Genomic DNA, 18,183 nt, shown 5'->3' on the forward strand with positions numbered 1-18,183 from the left:
AGAGCTGCTCTTACTGATCTTTGAGTTTGGGGAAATAGAAGTTGTCACGAGCATCTTTCAAGTTCAGTCTTTGTGGGGTTTCAGAGAAAGCTCACCCCTTTAGGATCAGGGGCTCATAGGCATCACTGAGGCAACCCAGGTCTTCAGATTTTCTTCTTTCTTCCCCAGATGGCTGACGATGATAGTTTTTTCTACCTTGGCACCACAACGGGAGATATTCTGAAAATGAACCCCAGGACTAAACTGCTGGCAGACACTGGGCCTGTGAAGGACAAATTCAGTTTGGTGAGTGGGAACCATCAAGGTCTGCTCTGCCCGGCCATTTTCTGCCCCCCACTGACAGTACAGACTTGTGTTAAGAAAGAGTCTCTGGAAAAGAGAAAAAGTCAATGATGTACCCACAGCCATACCCAAATTTGCAAGGTGCATTGGCTAGTTCTCTAAGTCCTCAACTCTGGTTTTTATTCAGAGCAAAGACATTCCTAGGTGTCCTTAATTAGGGAACCACACCTTTTTCACCTCTTCAAACCACAGGAACCACATCGATTCCATCCCAGTTGCCATACATAAGAGAAGTGTGCTCTTTGACTTATAAGGCTGTATATATAATTTTTTCTACTCTGATAACTAGATCTTAGATTTTAGCCTCAATTGAGTCACGAACAAGTCTTGAAATAGTCAATTGCTTATATTCACAGAATTCTAACATTCTGGTTAGAAGTCCAGTGAGAAACTTTGATATTTAAGCCAGAATAAAAAGCTTACCATCAAAGAGTAATCTTATATAGTAAGTGCTGCTATTTCCAGCACCCCAGAAAGTTACCAGGGCTGTTTCTACTAAACCTTGAATTTGAAAGCTTGTGTTAGGTTCTGCGCCTGCCTATCTCATTTCTGATAACAGAACAGATGGTTATAACTAAGCTTAGATATTTTTCCACTTAGAAGATATTCTCAAGAAACTTCCAAATATTGCACCATGTTCCTGGGAAAATGTCAGAGTTTTCCTAATCAAGTAATCTTTAATATTCAAACTTTTAAAGAGATTTATAAAAAGGGGGAAAAGCTATAATATAGGCAAAGAAGCATTTAGAAATAATTCTACAGGAGATCGAAGTGTAGCTTAGATCAATGGTTTTCAAATTATTTTTAGGAAAGGAATTCCAATATATTACACAAATAAAGCAAAGTGGATCAGGTTTAAAGGAGGGCAAGGCTTAGACCCCTGCCAATTCCAACTCCTGAGATACCTCCAAAGGGCTCCACAGAACTCTACTCAAAAACTACCGGTCTGGATATTTTTTGCCTTCTCAGCACATGGCAACTAAGTGCCTCTCCAGCAAGAATGCAGACTGTCTTAGTGTCCCTCAAACCTTTGGCACATAAGTCTCCTATTGATGCTTTAATTCCTAACCATTCGGGTCTGATTGTAAATTCCACAAAGCAATGGTTTCGAGACACCTTTTACATAGGTAGAAAGAAAACAGTGCTTGTAGGATGAAGGAATAGGAGGTGCCACTAAAGATACTTAGCTTGAATATCAAGTGATCTTGGGCAGTACCCATTTTGAAACTCTACTTAAATGTTTCCTCTATGGTTAGAAAGCTAAAAAATTGGAATGGTTTAAAATTGACCTATTAGGCATACAACACTAAAGTAAAGATGACAATGACAATGAAAATAATAATAGTATGTGTTATACAAGATCTATATGAGGAAAACTACAAAAGTCTGATGAAAGAAGTCAAAGAAGAATTTAATAAGTAGAGATATTCCATGTTTGTGAGAGAAAAAATCAATATTGTCAAGATATCAGTTTTCCCAATTTGATCTATAGATTCAATGCAATCCCAATCAAAATCCCAGCAAGTTATTTTGTGAATATATACAAACTGATTCTAAAATTTATATGAACAGGCAAGAGACTCAGAATAGCCAATACAATATTGAAGAAAAACAAAGTTGGAGGAGTAACACTACTCAACTTTTTTACCATTAAAAAAAAAGTCTTACCATAAAACTACAGTAATCAGTGTGGTGTTGGTGAAAGAATAGACAAATAGACTGATGGAACAGAATAGAGAGCCCAGAAACAGAGCCCAGAAACAGACATAAATATAGTCCACTGATCTTTGAGAAAGGAGCAAAGATAATACAATATAGAAAAGATAGTCTTTTCAATAAATGGTGCTGAGACAACTGGACATCCACATTATGAAAAAATAAATAAATCTAGACACAGACCTTACACTCTTCACAAAAATTAACTCAAAATGGATCACAGACCTAAATGCAAACCATGAAACTATAATACTCCTAGAAGATAACGTGGGAGAGAATCTAGATAACCTACAGTTTGGTGATGACTTTTTAGATACAATACCAAAGGCATGACCCATAAAAGAAATAATTGATAAGCTGGACTTTATTAAAATTAAACATTTCACTCTGCAAAAGATCCTGTCAAGAGAATAAAAAGTAAACCCACACAGAGGGAAAAATATTTGCAAAAGACATATCTGACACAGGACTGTTACTCAAAATATACAAAGAAACCTTAAAACTCTACAATAAGAAAACAATTAAAAAATGGGCTCAAGACGTTAACTGGCACCTTCCTAAAGAAGATATACAAATAGCAAATAAGCATATGAAAAGATGTTCCATATCATATGTCATCAGGGAAATGCAAATTAAAACAACAATGAGATACCACTACACACCTATTTGAGTGGCCAAAGTCCAGAACACCGAAGCCATCGAATGCTGGCAAGGATATGAAAGCAACAGTAACTCTCATTTATTGCTGGTGAGAATGCAAAATAGTATAGCCACTTTGGTGTTACACTTCTCGCTGTGTAACAGAGATGCAAAAAAGATTACTCAAAGCAACATGAATGCAATGAGAAGCCCGAAGGGACTGCACCTCAGCAACTCCTCTGTTAGAAGGAGAAACTGGGTATAGCCCTGAGTCGGTTTTTACTTCGGTTTTTATTGAAAAGACAAGGAAATTACAGGAAAAGAACAGATGGTTAATCAATCATAGTAAGAACATAAAGAAATTGGCTATGTAACAATCTTCATCCAAGCATGCATGGTTCAAAATAGTTTAAACAATATACCATCAAAAGAGTCATAAATCTAAGCTAGGTGACATGCAAAAGAAACAATAAGACAATCATTAAAGTGCCTGACTTCTTGAGAAACTCAAAGAAACAGCTTAAAGCAAAATGTGGAAAAACCTGCATGTACTAACTAATCTAGCGGAACGTCCTTGGAAGTCTTAACTCACATATTTTCCCATCATTTAAGCTTTTTTGTATTAAGGGTTATTGCCCTCAGAACTATCCCTGTTTAGTTTCAGTTCTCTTGTTCACACTAAAGGCTTTAAACCTGTGTGAGTTTTCTTCTCACAAAATCTTCCAATGAACCCATTATATCAACAACCAGTGTATACAATCCCTTACCTAAACAGTGATTAGAATTGATTTGGTGGGCTCTTGCCTCCTAGCTGTAGGCTCTTGCCTCCTATCTGAGAACTTTTGTCCAATGCATGCATTACCTAAAAACCCTGTCTAATAATCAAGTAGGAATCAAGATTTCTAACCCTCTACACTATGGTGCTATCTTGCAAAATTAAAACATACTCTTGCCATGCGATCCAACAATTGCACTCCTTGGTATTTACCCAAAGGAGTTGAAAACATTTCCATACAAAAACCTGCACACACATGTTTATAGAAGCTTTACTCATAATTGCCAAAACTTGGAAGCAACCAAGATGTAGGTGAATGGATAAACAAACATCGGTACATCCAGACAATGAAATATTATTCAGTACTAAAAAGAAGTGACCTATTAAGACATGAAAAGACATGGAGGAAACTTAAGTGCATATTACTAAGTGAAAGAAGCCAACCTAAAAAGGTTACATACTGTATGAATCCAACTATAGGACATTCTGTAAGAGGTAAATCCATGGAAACAATAAAAAGATCAATTCTGTTAGAGGGGAGAGACGATGAATACTTGGAGAACAGAGGATTTTTAGGGCAGTGAAACTACTCTGTATGATGCTATAATGGTAGATACATGCAATTATCAATTTGTCCAAACCCGTGGAATGTACAACACCAAGAGTGAACCCTAATGTATACTGTGGACTTCAGGTGATAATGACATGTCAAGGTTGATTTATCGTTTGTAATACAACTGCTGCTCTGGTGGGGGATATTGCTAATGGGGTAGGCTCTGCATGTGTGGGGGGAGGGGAGTATCTGGGAAAGCTCTGTACCTTGTGCTTAATTTTTCTAAGCCTAAAGCTGCTCTAAAAATAGTCTACTAAACAACAACAACAACAAAGCAGTACATGCTGGATATATATTGATGTGGCAGACATGGTGCAAAGCACCTTCCTTACATTATTCCATTTGATCCTCATGACAACTTGATGAGATAGGTGCCATTTTCATTCCTGCTTTATAGATGAGGAAACTGAGGCACATACCATTTAAGATCTCCTGGCTAGCAAATAGTAGAGCTGAAATTTCAACCCAGGCAGACTGGCTCCAGAACCTGCACACTCAAACGATATCATCTATAGGTTCAGACAAGTTTATTTAGAAATTATACATAGGTAAGGGCCAGCCCGTAGCTCACTTGGGAGAGTGTGGTCCTGATAATACCAAGGCCATGGGTTCGGATCCCTATATAGGGATGGCCGGTTAGCTCACTTGGAAGAGCGTGGTGCTGACAACACCAAGTCAAGGGTTAAGATCCCCCTACTGGTCATCTTTAAAAAAAAAGAAAGAAAGAAATTATACATATGTAACTTAGAGGCTGTGTTGAATTCTTCCCCAAGATTCCCCAAGTTGTTCCCTGATTCCCCAAGTTCCCAAACAAATGCTAAGAATATTCATTAGTGTTGTCTTCTCAAGGGCCAAGCAGTCATCCCCTCGTCCTGCTGTGGCACTTTTGGTGTTGGGGGTGAGATATGGAAGAGGGGAGCCTATAATTCTGGTCCGTGCCTTCATATTCTTGATCCTCAGTTTCTCTTCTCAATCATGAATTGTCTTTGCAACCAGAACAGAGTAAATTCAGTTTAAAGTAACTTGAAAGGACATAATATTTGTTTTGTTATATTCAAACTTTATTAGGACACAAACCTATAAAATCATTAGCTATATTATTATTGAATGTTTTAAAATCAAACATTGGTCATGAACATTTTAAAATTAGAACTTCATAGTGGATACTTGAAAATGGCCATCATACATCCTCAAACTTTGAAAACTGCTTTGAATTTTAAATATGTTTCCTACTGTTGGTAAGATTATGTAGTACATGCTTTAGTTCAGAAAATATAGTCAGCAATCAATCAGGAGTCCCTTGTGATTTCTTTAGATGTTAAAAATGGTCTCTTTGCATTTGTAAGAATTAAGTTCTGCTGAAAACAGTGGTAACTGAGGGAATAATTGCTGTGACTGTACTTGTGCCTTCTGCTCTGACTGCATTTAAGGGGATATAAAAGTGTTCATTTTTAATATATTCAAATGCACAGGTGATTTTGGGGAGGAAGGATGGTGAAGCATGCTTGCTTCTTGCAGGACCAGAAGAGTTGCTTCCTGGCACATGAGCTCATTGTGGGCATTGAATCTTCTTGGCCAACCTGGGGGTGCCTCATGGGCAATACCTTTGTGAATTTCATCCAAGCAGCCTTTGAAGCATTGACATGGCCTTGGCCATGCTCACTGTGTCTTGCATTGATTCTCAATGATGAGACCATTCAGCCTTTTTCTTAACTGCTTCTCCCCCTAGGGAGTATCGGCTATCAAGTGCCTGAAGATGACAGGTTTGTTGGTGGGCTCTGGAGCCGGATTGCTGGTCTTCTGTAAAAGCCCCAGCTATAAACCCATCAAGTAAGTTCCCAGGCCCACAGAGTTCAGATGGGTAGAGACCCACTAGAGGGAGGTTTGCTTAGAGCTAGCAACTAAATGATACTGGCAAAGTGATATTTGGTTCAAGAATTTCATAATTGCTGTTAAAATGAAGAGTCACAAAGATGGTCTTTTCTTTGCCAATGAAAAGAGAAAGGCTTATGTTAAATCAAACCAAAGTAGTCCAATACTACCCAGAGGGACACTGCCCATTTAATAAATACAAAAGTTTTATTTAGCTAACACATCGAGTCATGACAAAGGAAATACGATGTTATAAACTTATCCAACAATCTCAAAATTTAAGCTTTCAAAATGGTTTATTTGATGAAATTTATTATGCAATGAGTACCTATTATGTGTGAGGCACTGTGTTAGTAGTTAATACATTTGAACACAAGTTTTAATACTAATAGCCAACATTCACCAGCTATTTCTATGTGCCAGATTCTGTCCTATGTACTTTTCATGGCTCATCTAATTAAAATAAAATGAAATAAAACCTAATACATTGTGATTAGAAAGTACTTATTGAGCACCTTCTGGATCCAAACTAATGTGTCAGATGCTATTTAAAAAGTAAGGAAAAATAAGATATGGTCTTTGTCCTTCCATAACTTATAGTCTGGTTTGGGGATAAGGTAAATACACATAAAAAAAAAGTTACTACAAGACAAGATAATTTATAAGCACAAACCTCATGGTTCAGTTAAAATAAAATATATCATGGATGTTGAAGAGAAGATGAGAAAAACAAATGATCTTCTTGGGATGAAAAGGTCAGGGAAGACCCTTCACAGAGGAGTGGAGGCCGAACTCGAACTTACCTTCTACAAAGTCCAAATACCTCAGACATGCTCCATATGGCCTCTGCTAACTCCCAGGGAGCCAGTAGTAATTGCATGTGCATTGTAGAAACCAGCCATCAGTTGTCTTCATTCAAACAAGTCTGTGTGAGCACTCACTGTATACTAGGTGCTATTCTAAGGTGCTTGGGATATCTCAAATGAATAGAGCAAACAAAAAAGAAGAAAAAAAATCCCTGCCATCATGGAGCTTACATTCTAGCAGGAGGGAAAAGACAATAAATAATTAACAAAACAAACGAAAAAAAGTATATACAAAAAAAGTTCATGGAAAGATTCATTATACCATCGAGGTGGGGGTGCAGCTGGCTGGTACGGGGATTGAACCCTGGACCTTGGTGTTATCAGCATCACACTGTAACCAACTGAGCTAACTGGCCAGCCTTACCTTTCAATTCTATTTTTCTATGAACTTTTTGAAGTACCCTCATAGTATTAAAGGGTTATAAGTACGATGGAGAAAAATGGAGTAGGACAGAGAGTAAGGGGAATTAGTGTTTGAAGAGGAGCAGGGACAGGTTGCAATTTTAAATTCAAAATAGGTCTTATTTTGCATATTCTTGGACCAAAATTTTTTGTGTTTGTATAAAAGGGAACAAGGGAGGAAGATGATTTAAGAACAATGTTGGAAGCCTTTTGGGTTATTCTTACACATGCTCAAGTTTGAAAACCACAGCCCTAGAGAATGCTGGGAGCAACATTACTTAGGATCCTGGTACCTGCACAACCTCATTGAATAGACACTTAAAAGCCCTGGACTCCAATTTCTGAAGAGAGAGCGAGCTCCTTTCTTAACTCATGACCAAACCTGAGTCCTAATATAGGTAGAGTGGTTGAGGGATGATGAGCAGCAACCAATATAGCAAAAATCAGGAAAGGAAAGAAATAGTATCTAAGTATAATAAATGCAAGGAATAAAATCAAGTAAAAAATGTTGCGTAGTCTCTGGATATGTGAAATGAATATAGTAAATTAACCCCCTAGTTTTTTATTTTTATTTTTTTATTTATTTATTTATTTATTTTTTCTTTTTCGTGACCGGCACTCAGCCAGTGAGTGTACCGGCCATTCCTATATAGGATCCGAACCCGCGGCCGCTGGGAGCGTCGCCGCGCTCCCAGCGCAGCACCCTCCCGAGTGCGCCACAGGCTCGGCCCAACCCCCTAGTTTTTTAACCCCTTGTTTTTCATATGCAAATATTCCCATTGTGATGAAGGTAGATTCAAAGCAATGATTACAAGTTTTATGCGATCAATGTTTCCAAAATAGTCCTGTGGGACAAGTGACAAGAGTAGGTTCAAATTGGGTGCAGTGTTTTCTACCTCCTTGGATTTTAGTAGATTGATAAAACAGCCCACATGAGAAGTCATGGGGACTAGAAAGTAAGGAGTATGATCAAGACAGACGGCTAAAGTTTTGAGACCTCTGGCCTTCCCCTTTACCCTGGATCTCACCTCATCTTCTAGGGAGCCCAGATGCCAATAGCCAGTAGTTCCTGGCTGCCCTCTATGAGCTAGTGTACATTACCCCCATTATCTCCAATAATCACTGCAGCCCTGTAAAGGAGGAATTGTTCTATGGTTGAGTAAACTGAGGCCCAGAGATTTCTAGCAACTGCAACTTCTGGAACTGTCCTGTGACTTACAGTCTGTCCTTTCTTTGTTAAGTGTCTGTGTCCTACCAACAAACAAATCTTTCTAAAACACTGCATTTCCCATATGACTCCTTGCACAAAAACCCTCACTGAATTCTTATTGTCAATACTAAATTAGTTTCAGAGCATGGCTAGGTTCCTAGTATATGTTCCATATAGTATACGTATATATGTGTATATATATATATTTTAAAGTTCATACTCATTGTAGGGGAGGAGAGAGAAATCTGAAATGTGGGAGAGGAAAAAACAATGGCTGCAGGTTCTGGCAAAGACAACCACTATTAACATTTTGTTATTTCTTCTTTGTTATTCATATAAATTTTTAAATAATTGTACTTATTTTATACATGAAATACTGTATTCTGGTTTTTTACTTAATGCAAGCATCATAAACATGTTCAATATTACTATGTAATCTTTTTTAACTATTGTGTAAAAAAAAATATATATATATATATATATACACACAGTGCTACATAATATTTTAAACATTGTTTTAATGGCTAAGCATATAATCTATGAAGTTGATGTCCCATAGATCATTTAACCATTCCATTACAATCGGATATTTAGGTTGTTTCCAACTTTTCACTCTTTTAAATAAGGTTATACTGTAATAGCATCCTTTGACAGAAAGGGTCCCCCTGCCAATTTTAGGGCAACCCTTTAGTTGCCATAGCAACTAAACCCTTTATTAACTCTATTTCTAGAAAAATAGAGTTAATAAAGGGTTTAGTTGCTATGGCCACTTGTGTCCATATGCCTGCCTGGAATGTTCCCTCTGTCCCAATCCTGCCTGCTTTGCACAACACATTTCAGACTGCATCTCACTGATAAATCTTCCCTGACTATTTTAACCCACGCTCACCTCTCCCTTTACTGACCATGGGTGCACAACATTGTGAATAACTCCTGCCTTTGCAACTGTGTCACCTCCTTGAGGACATGTCCCACGTCATATGCCTGATTTGTATCCTTTGAAATGCTCCTGACGGTTAATAAATACTTTACCTTTCTGTTTCTTCTTAAAGGAAAATTCAGTTACAAGGTGGCATCACTTCTATTGCACTGCGAGGAGAAGGACACCAGTTTTTTGTAGGAACAGAAGAATCACATATTTATCGTGTCAACTTCACAGATTTCAAAGAAACTCTCATTGCAACTTGTCACTTTGAAGCTGTCCAGGACATTGTCTTTCCATTGTAAGTAGAAGAGGAAAATAAGAACATGGAGATTTCAAGCAGTGTACTGAGAATTTAATTTTATGAATGCATTTTCAACATCTCTTAACATAATTATGATTTTTTTCCGTCACATTTTTCTAATGCATTGAATTATTTTATTAAGCTTTCTGTTGTCTTCACCATGCAATAACATTAGTTTTCCAAATTCAGATTTGGGTTTCTTTAGAATGTTGACTTTTCTAATAAACCTATCAAAGAAAGGGTAAACACCTGGCAAAACTTTTCTATGTTTTCCCAATGCCATCTGGAAAAAGCTTAGTAATGCCTTTTTCAAACTTCTTTCCAGGCATTCATGTGTACCTCTTGGGGTCTCCCAAATTTGTCAGACTTTATGATGGTGGGTATAAGAGGTCTTCGGGATCTAGTTACTATGTTTCTTGGTAAATCCCACACAAAACACATAAAACAAATAACCATCAGCAATTCTGATATCAAAAAGAGTTTCAGTCATAGTGTGCCATTATTTGATTTTGAACGTTTTTGAACATTTCGAGCCTTTGGTGAGATTCATTTCATGAAGTTGGTCAGTTTTTACTTTGAACGTCCTCAGTATTTAGCTTGAATTTACAAATTGTTCTGAAGATCAGCATGACTGACTTTCAGTCCTTGAGATCATGAGCTGTAGTTTTGGCTCCCTGTGTCCTTGTGATTAGGTTCTTACAAATATTTCTAATAGCGAAAGTGGCTAGTGATTTCCCATTAGGTGAATCTTTACTGGGAAATTGGTCCTTTCCTTTCTGTCTAACTTTTTTTCTCTTTAAAAAGCTTGTTAGGAGCCAACTGCTTAGCTCAGTTGGTTAGAGCAAAATGTTATAACACCAAAGGTCAAGGGTTTGAATCCCTGTACCAGCCAACCATCAAAAAAAAAAAAAAAAAAAGGTATTTTGAAAAATAATAAATAAATAAAGATCGCTTCTCGGCCTTTTGGCTAAGATCATGTGTAGTATCTGTTCTTATCAGTTTAATAAATAAATAAAGAGCTTGGTAGAATGGATCTGTGAAATATTTTGGTCCTGGTACTTTTTTAAGGGTAGATTTTGAACTGTCTTTTTCAATTTCTTATATAGGTTTCCTAATTCTTTTTAAAAAAAATACAGCTTTAGTATATAAAATTATAAAAAATATAATTTGCATACCATAAAGTTCACCCATTTACAGCGTATAATTCAATGGTTTTTAGCATATTTACAGAGTTGTGCAGCTGTCACCGTAATCTAATTTTAGAACATTTTATTATCCCAAAGGAAACCTACTAGCAGGCACTCCCTTTGCTTCCTACCCCCCCTTTCATGCCAGGCAAACACTCATCTACTTGTCTGTGGATTTCCTATACTGGACATTTCATATAAATGGGATCATACAATATATGATCTTCTGTGTCTGGCTTCTTTCACTCAGCATAATGTTTTTGAGATTCATCCATGTTATAGCATGTGTCAGTGCTACTTCATCCCTCTTTATTACCAAATAAATTCCATTATTTGGATATACCGCATTCTGTTTATTTAGCCATTGATGAATATTCGCGTTGTTTCCCACACTGAGTCAGTTAAAACATTTATATTTTCCTAAGAATGTATCCATTTCATCTAGACTTTCAAATTTGTCAGCATAAATTTGCATGCTTTTATATAAGATTAACTTATAATTTCTGAGTATAATAATGAAGATTTGTTGAATTCTTCTTGCATTTCCATCAGCCTTTCCCTTCTTTCAAAGGGAAAGTATATAAGCGTTCAAAGTATGTAAATATTTATAATTTTATCTTCCTTGTTTATGGTACCTTTTTGCAAAATAAAAGATTCTTCTTGCCATTAACTTTTTTTTGTTTGATATTAATATTATCATTCTTTTTTTAACCGCATTTGCCTTCTATAGGTAAATTTTTTGCTATAATGTGATAAATGAATTTACTGAAAAACCTAAAATTCTGTTAATTCATATACTAAAGAGAACAGGGCTTCTGGGAAAATTGGGTTAGGCCAGGATTTCTCAGCCTCAGCACTATTGATGTTTTGAGTCTGATAACTACATTGTGGGGGACTGTCCCCATGCATTGTGAGATGTTTAGTGGCATCCCTGGCCTCTACCCACCAGGTGCCAGTAGCAGCCCCCTTCCCTCAATTGTGACAACCCAAAGTGCTCCCAGACATCGCCAAACTTCCCCTGGTAGCAAAATTACACCTAGTTGAGAACCACTATGTTAAACCAGACCACTGAAAACCTATGCAACTTTGTAATCAGAACACTAGCAAAACCGATAACAATTGCAATAAAAATATTAGCACAGTTAAAAAAAGGGTCCTTAAATTCCTAATAAATTAAGAAATACCACAGTGCATATAGGACTTCATCATTTAAAAAGCGAAGGCAACTTTCTGAAAGGAGATCTGGGAAGGCTTGAGCTGCTGCACTGTGGGGATTAACTGAGATGAGAGGATGAACACAGAACAAATGAACATCGTGCATGGGACTAGACTTTTCCTTCACTTGCTAACTTAGCTGTGCTAATATTCTTTATTTTCAGCTGCTATTACTTTATATATCAATGTATTAATATACCAAGAAAAAAATCATGAATGAACCAATGAAAGTTCTGCAATATTCTGCTCTCATTTGCTTATTTACCAGTTGCATACAAGTTAATCTTCATTATACAAACATGCATTAGAGCATAAGAAACTGTATGTCTTTTCCTAACTCTTTATTTTTAACCTGTTAATAGTTTAGTTTTAGGTAAGTTTTAGTATTTTAATAGAATTTAATTAATTTATACTTATTACTATCTGATGACTATAAATATTTCCTATTTTCTATTTAACATATTTCCTTTTTTCTTGACTTTGGTTGTAATGTTCATGTTTTTCCCTTCCCCACTGTACACGACTTGGGAACTATTCACTTTATTTTTTTTCATTTAGTGGTTACCGTGGAATTTTTAATATACATATTTAAATATATTTTTTCCATCAAAGACTGCAGTTACCCAACATTTGTATCCTATCTGCCAAAAAGGCAAGAGTCTCAGCATATTCTTATTTCCCTCTTCACTTTTTCTCCACTGTATACCATGCTACAGTTATTTGAAAAGATATATCCAGATTACGTTATTATTGTTTTATACATTTAACTATTAATTTTGTTCTTTGCTTTTATCATTCTCATTTTTCCCACGCATCAAACATCAACCCTATTAGATTCTGGTTTATTTGGAGGTTTTTTGGTATTTCTTTTAGTCAGTCTGTGTATGGAAAATTTGGTCCTTGCTTATCTAGAAATATCTTTTTTAAAAATTTGTTTGTTTTTGTTTTTCTTTTCTTTTATTTTTTAATTTTTATTTAATCATAATTGATTATACATATTTTGGGCGTTCAATGTTGACATATGTTGATCAAATCAATATTACTAGCATATCTATTGTTACAAATCATACTTTTTTTTTTTTTAAAGATGACAAGTAAGGGGATCTTAATCATTGACTTGGTGTTGTCAGCACCACGCTCTCCCAAGTGAGCCATGGGCTGGTCCCACAAATCATATTTATTCTTTATGCCCCTTGTCCAATCTCTCTCCATCCCCTTCTCCCTCCCCCCACAATTACCCTAGATTTCTTCTCTCCTTCTGTTGATCTGTTGCCTAGATGATCTGTCCAATGCTGAGAGATGTGATCAGATCCTCCAATATTATCACAGAGCAAATGCTTCTTCTGTCACTCTGGAATGAGCTTTGTGGAGAGAGACATCCTCTTCTTTTCTTTGGTCTCTGCTGGTGACTCTCCTTGTGTCAGTGCACTCCAGTGTCTGGCAGGCCATCTGCACGGTGGTTGTGGCGTCTAGCCACTTTTGCAGTAGCCATGGTTATTGGGTGGCTGTGGTGGGCCACCCACATGGAGGTGATGTTTTTGTCATGCTCCTTACCTAGTTGGTGGTGATGATGGTTGTGTGCCTGGCTGTGGGAGGGGGGTCCAGTGCCCACTCCATGCCTCCAGACCCTGGGCAGGCCCTGTGGCACTGGTGGTGTGCCTCCCCCTCCCCCCAGGGAATTTCTGGTCCTTCTAGGTATTATAGGTGTTCTTTGGTGAAATGAGACCTTTGCTAGTTAATATGAAACTTTGTCTCTGGTTGGAGGTACTTGGTTTTTCTTTCAGTTCTGTGTTGGATTATTTGCTGTTCCCACCACTTAAACTCTGCACTGGAACTAATTTGTTATCCTTTGCTTACTTCTAAAGTGGGGGTTACTGTGGGAACCAGTACTTGAGCTCTGTGGTTGAGCTAAATTGCTGCATTGCTGTTGATTACCTGGGGAAGGCTTTTTTGTTCAGCTCAGGTTTTAATGGTTGACTTTATAGGACTTCCAGGTTTAGTAAAATCCAATGCAACTGGGTTATGTAGAAACACTGCTCTGAGCCTGAGTCTTTTCATCAAACTGCGCCCCATGTAATTCTGTATTCCTGACCATTCTCCTCTGAGTGGTCCTTCACTGATTGGGGTGCAGGTCAGCTGTCTTTGCTGCACCCCAGTGTTCTCCTGGTGGGCCTGTCTCCCCCACCACCCGTGCTGCAAACACTTCCCATGGGATAGGCCGGGCTTCATTCCCTTGCGATGACTCACTGGCCTCTGAGTAGCTCCTCTTTTTCAGTTGATGTGGTTCCTTGCTCCTATGTGGGTCCACAGAAATGCTATTAGTGGTCTTGCTGGCCTGGGGGCCACCAAGACCCTCATCTCCCCTGCTGCAACTTCATCCAAAGGGCACAGCTGTGGGTTTTGCCAGCTCCTGCTCCATGTGCTCAGCAGCTCCAGCCTGGAAGTGGCCAGGGCTTGAAATGGTCAGAGAGGTTTTTTCTTTCTCTCATCATGTCTTCTCTGGCCTTCATGCACTCCATAGGTCTCTCCTCCTCTTCCTCTGAGCTCTAGTGGCCCCAGCTTGGCTGTCGTTGCTTTTTAATAGTTATAAATTAGTTGATTTGTGGGAGAGAGTGACGCTGGGGACCGTCTATTCCACCATCTTGACTGGACTGAAAATATCTTTGTTTTGCCCTCAAACTTGAATAATAGTTTGGTGAGTTATAAAAAGAATTTTAATGTAGTTTGTATTGAAATATAATGTACATGCAGAAAGTACATAAGTCATAAGTGAACACCTCAATGAATTATCACACCTTTATGACTACCACCTTGGTCAAGCAATAGAATATTTACATCATCCCCAAAACACCCCTTCTAATTGCTAGCCTCACCTTCCTACTCAAAAATAATCGTGACTTGGATGTCTCTCCCCATAGATTAGTTTCACCTGCTTGTAAACTTTATGTAAGTAGAGCAATTCAATATGTATTTTAGAGATTATTTTCTCTATGAAAGATTTTAGTGTTGTTAGAGTCATACACATCTCCTTATCCTCACTACTTGTTTTAACAGTTACTGAGAGAAGTGTTAAAGTTTCAAGGGATGAATGTAAATTTCTCTCTTTATTTCTGACAATTTTTGCTTCATATAGTTGGAAGTTCTGTTATCAGGTGTTATTAATTACTTGTTATATCTTCCTTTTGTATTGATATTTTTATTATTATTAAGTGTTCTTCTTTGTCTCAGTAATTCTCTTTGATTTGAAGTGCCTTTTGTAGGATATTAATGTACTCATTCCAGCTCTCTTATGCTTACTCTTTGTATGACATATCTTTCTTCATCCTTTTATTTTTTTATATATCTTTATATTTAAAGTGCATCTCTTGAAACAGCATATAATTGGTCTTGCTTTTCTATCCAGTCTGATAGTCTATGCCTTTTACATTTGACATATATAGAGATATATTTGTTTGTTTGTTTTGGCAGCTGGCTTGTACAGGCATCTGAACCCCTGACCTCGGTGTTATCAACACCACGCTTTAACCAACTAAGCTAACCAGCAAGCCCCTAACGTAATATTTATATGTTTATATTAAATCTTTTATTTTGCTATTTGTTTTCATTTGTTTCATCTGTTCTTTGTTTCAGTACTTCTTTCCTGCCTCCTTTTGTGTTAATCAAATGTTTTTAGCATTCTACTTAATTGCTCTATTGGCTTTCTAGCTGTATATCTTTGCATTAATTTTGTAGTGGTTGCTGTAAGGATAAGAATATCCATCTTTAATGTATCACAGCCTACTTAGAATTAATATTGAATTACTTCAAGTAAAATACGGTATAGGGACTTTGTAACAATATATTTCCCTTAACCCCCACCCGCATCCTTAGTGCAATCGTTCTCATACATATCCATTAATGTTGTAAGGTCATCAATACAATATTATAATTTTTGCTTTAAAAAACCATATATATTTTCAAGAAATTAAGAGAAGAAAAGAAAAATTTTAAAATGTCTTCTCTGCTTACACAAATACTTGAGAACTACTGTCGCTCTTCATTCTTTCTTACATACCTGTGTTGCCACTTTGTGTCTTTTCCCCTCATCCTAAATAACTTTGTGTATAATTTTCTAAAGCATAAGTCTCTGGTGAGGAATTCTCTCCGTTTTTTGTTCATCTGAGAACATCTTTTTTAGCCTTCATTTTTGGAGACTAGTTTTGCTGGGTATAGAATTCTTCTCTGATAGTTTTCTGTTTATTCATTAGTTTGCATATATCATTCTAACTTCCATAGTTTCTGATAAGAAGTCATTCTGTATTCTGCATGTTGTTCCCTCTTTGTAATGTATCCTTTTTCTGTGTCTACTTTTAAGATTTTCTCTTCTCTTTTGTCTTTCATCAGTTTGTCTATGACATGTCTTTCTCTTTGTGTTTATCCTGTTTAGGGTTTGTTAACCGTTTTTGAATCTGTAAGCTGATGTTTTCCACCCAATTAGGTAGTTTTCAGCCATTCTTTCTTTTTTTAGGCTTGAAAATGTATTATTAACTTCATGAAAGCAGAAATCCTACAGGTAATAAATCCTAAGTACTATGAAATGACAATAGTAAACACTAATTAAAGAATAACCAGTAAGTAATATCTAACTATCTTCAAACTTTCTTTACGATAATTTTAAATAATTACTGGAGCAAATAGAAAATTTAAACTAAGATCATTTTCGTAGAGTCAGAGAATTACTGAGAAAGCATTTTGACTGGAGCCAGAAGACCTAATTTCACATAATTAATTCTACCAATACTAACTTAATGTTACAGAAAAATATTATAGCTCAGAAAAGTTATTATTATTATTATTATTATTAGAACAAAGTTTAACTTTATGTAAGCAAGCACCACCATGTGCATCTTGCATCTAGACTGCAGGAATTCTTTTTTTTTTTATTTTAATTTTTTATTATACATACGTGTGGGGTGGGGTACAACACTGATTTTCAATAATTGTGTAGAATGTGTGGTGGTAGGATCAGTATAGTTAGCTTATTCATCATTACAATACGCAATCATTCTTTGTGTCCATTGACCAATTCTTCATTAGCCCCCACCCTCTCCCCTCCCCTCCCCTTTTCCATCTCTAGTTTTCTAAAAGTTCAACGTATTACTGTGATTGTTGTTTCTTTCTTTCTCTCCGTCTCTCTTTATTGTTCATTTATTTATTTATGGATTCAGCTCCTGGTTATGAGACCATGCGGTATTTCTTTCTGTACCTGGGTTGTTTCACATAGGATAGTTTTCTCCAGGCTCATCCAAGTTGTTGCAAATGGGAGAATTTCATTCTTTTTTATGGCTGAGTAGTATTGCGTTGTGTATATATACCACAGTTTCCTTATCCAGCCCTCCGTTGATGGACATTTATGTTGGTTCCATCGCCTAGCTATTGTAAATAGAGCTGCAATAAACATGGGAGGGCAGGTATGCCTTTGACCTGATATTTTCCAATCCTCTGGATGTATCCCCAGCAGTGGAATTGCTGGATCATATGGAAGTTCTCTCTGTAGTTGTTTAAGGAACCTCCATACTGTTCTCCATAATGGCTTTACTAATTTACAGTCCCACCAACAGTGCAGGAGGTTTCCTCTCTCTCCACACCCTTGCCAGCATTTATTATTCTCTTTTTTATGATAGCCAGTCTGATTGGGGTGAGGTGATATCTCAGAGTGGTTTTGATTTGCACTTCCCTGATGATTAGTGATGTTGAGCACTTTTTCATATACCTGTTCAGCCATTATTTCTTCAAAAGTTGTCACCTTTTGTCGCTTCTATTCTCCTGAGATTCAAATTACACATGTGTTGAATAACTTGATGTTCTCCAGCAGGTCTCTGGGCTGTTCATTTTTCTTCAGTCCTTTTCTCTCTGTTTTCTCATCCTGTAATCTCTATTAAACCTCCCTCCACATCCACTGATTCTTTTGCCGTCTGTTGCTGAGCCCCTCTATTACATTTATTTCCATTATTGTACTTTTCACCTATAGAAATAATACAATTGTTATAAAATATATAATTATAATATTAGACATATATAGTTTCTAGTTCTCTGTTAAGATTACCCAACCATTCATTTATTGGTATCATGATTTCTTTT

The 18,183-nt window shown here is 36.9% G+C and overlaps 1 protein-coding gene and 1 pseudogene across 2 annotated transcripts in view; both read left to right on the top strand.

The window, feature by feature from the left end:
- CFAP52 (cilia and flagella associated protein 52) overlaps nucleotides 1-18,183 on the top strand; it is a 51,083-nt gene that overhangs the window by 17,273 nt on the left and 15,627 nt on the right. For both annotated transcript variants that reach the window (XM_063112756.1, XM_063112755.1), the window contains 3 exons: nucleotides 169-285; nucleotides 5,815-5,915; nucleotides 9,488-9,658. In XM_063112756.1, coding sequence (XP_062968826.1) covers nucleotides 169-285; nucleotides 5,815-5,915; nucleotides 9,488-9,658 — 389 coding nt within the window. The remainder of the gene's footprint in view (nucleotides 1-168; nucleotides 286-5,814; nucleotides 5,916-9,487; nucleotides 9,659-18,183) is intronic.
- On the top strand, nucleotides 10,609-10,760 carry LOC134389899 (U2 spliceosomal RNA; annotated as a pseudogene).

This window comes from Cynocephalus volans, chromosome 10, assembly GCF_027409185.1.
Source record: "Cynocephalus volans isolate mCynVol1 chromosome 10, mCynVol1.pri, whole genome shotgun sequence".
Lineage (NCBI taxonomy): Eukaryota > Metazoa > Chordata > Mammalia > Dermoptera > Cynocephalidae > Cynocephalus > Cynocephalus volans.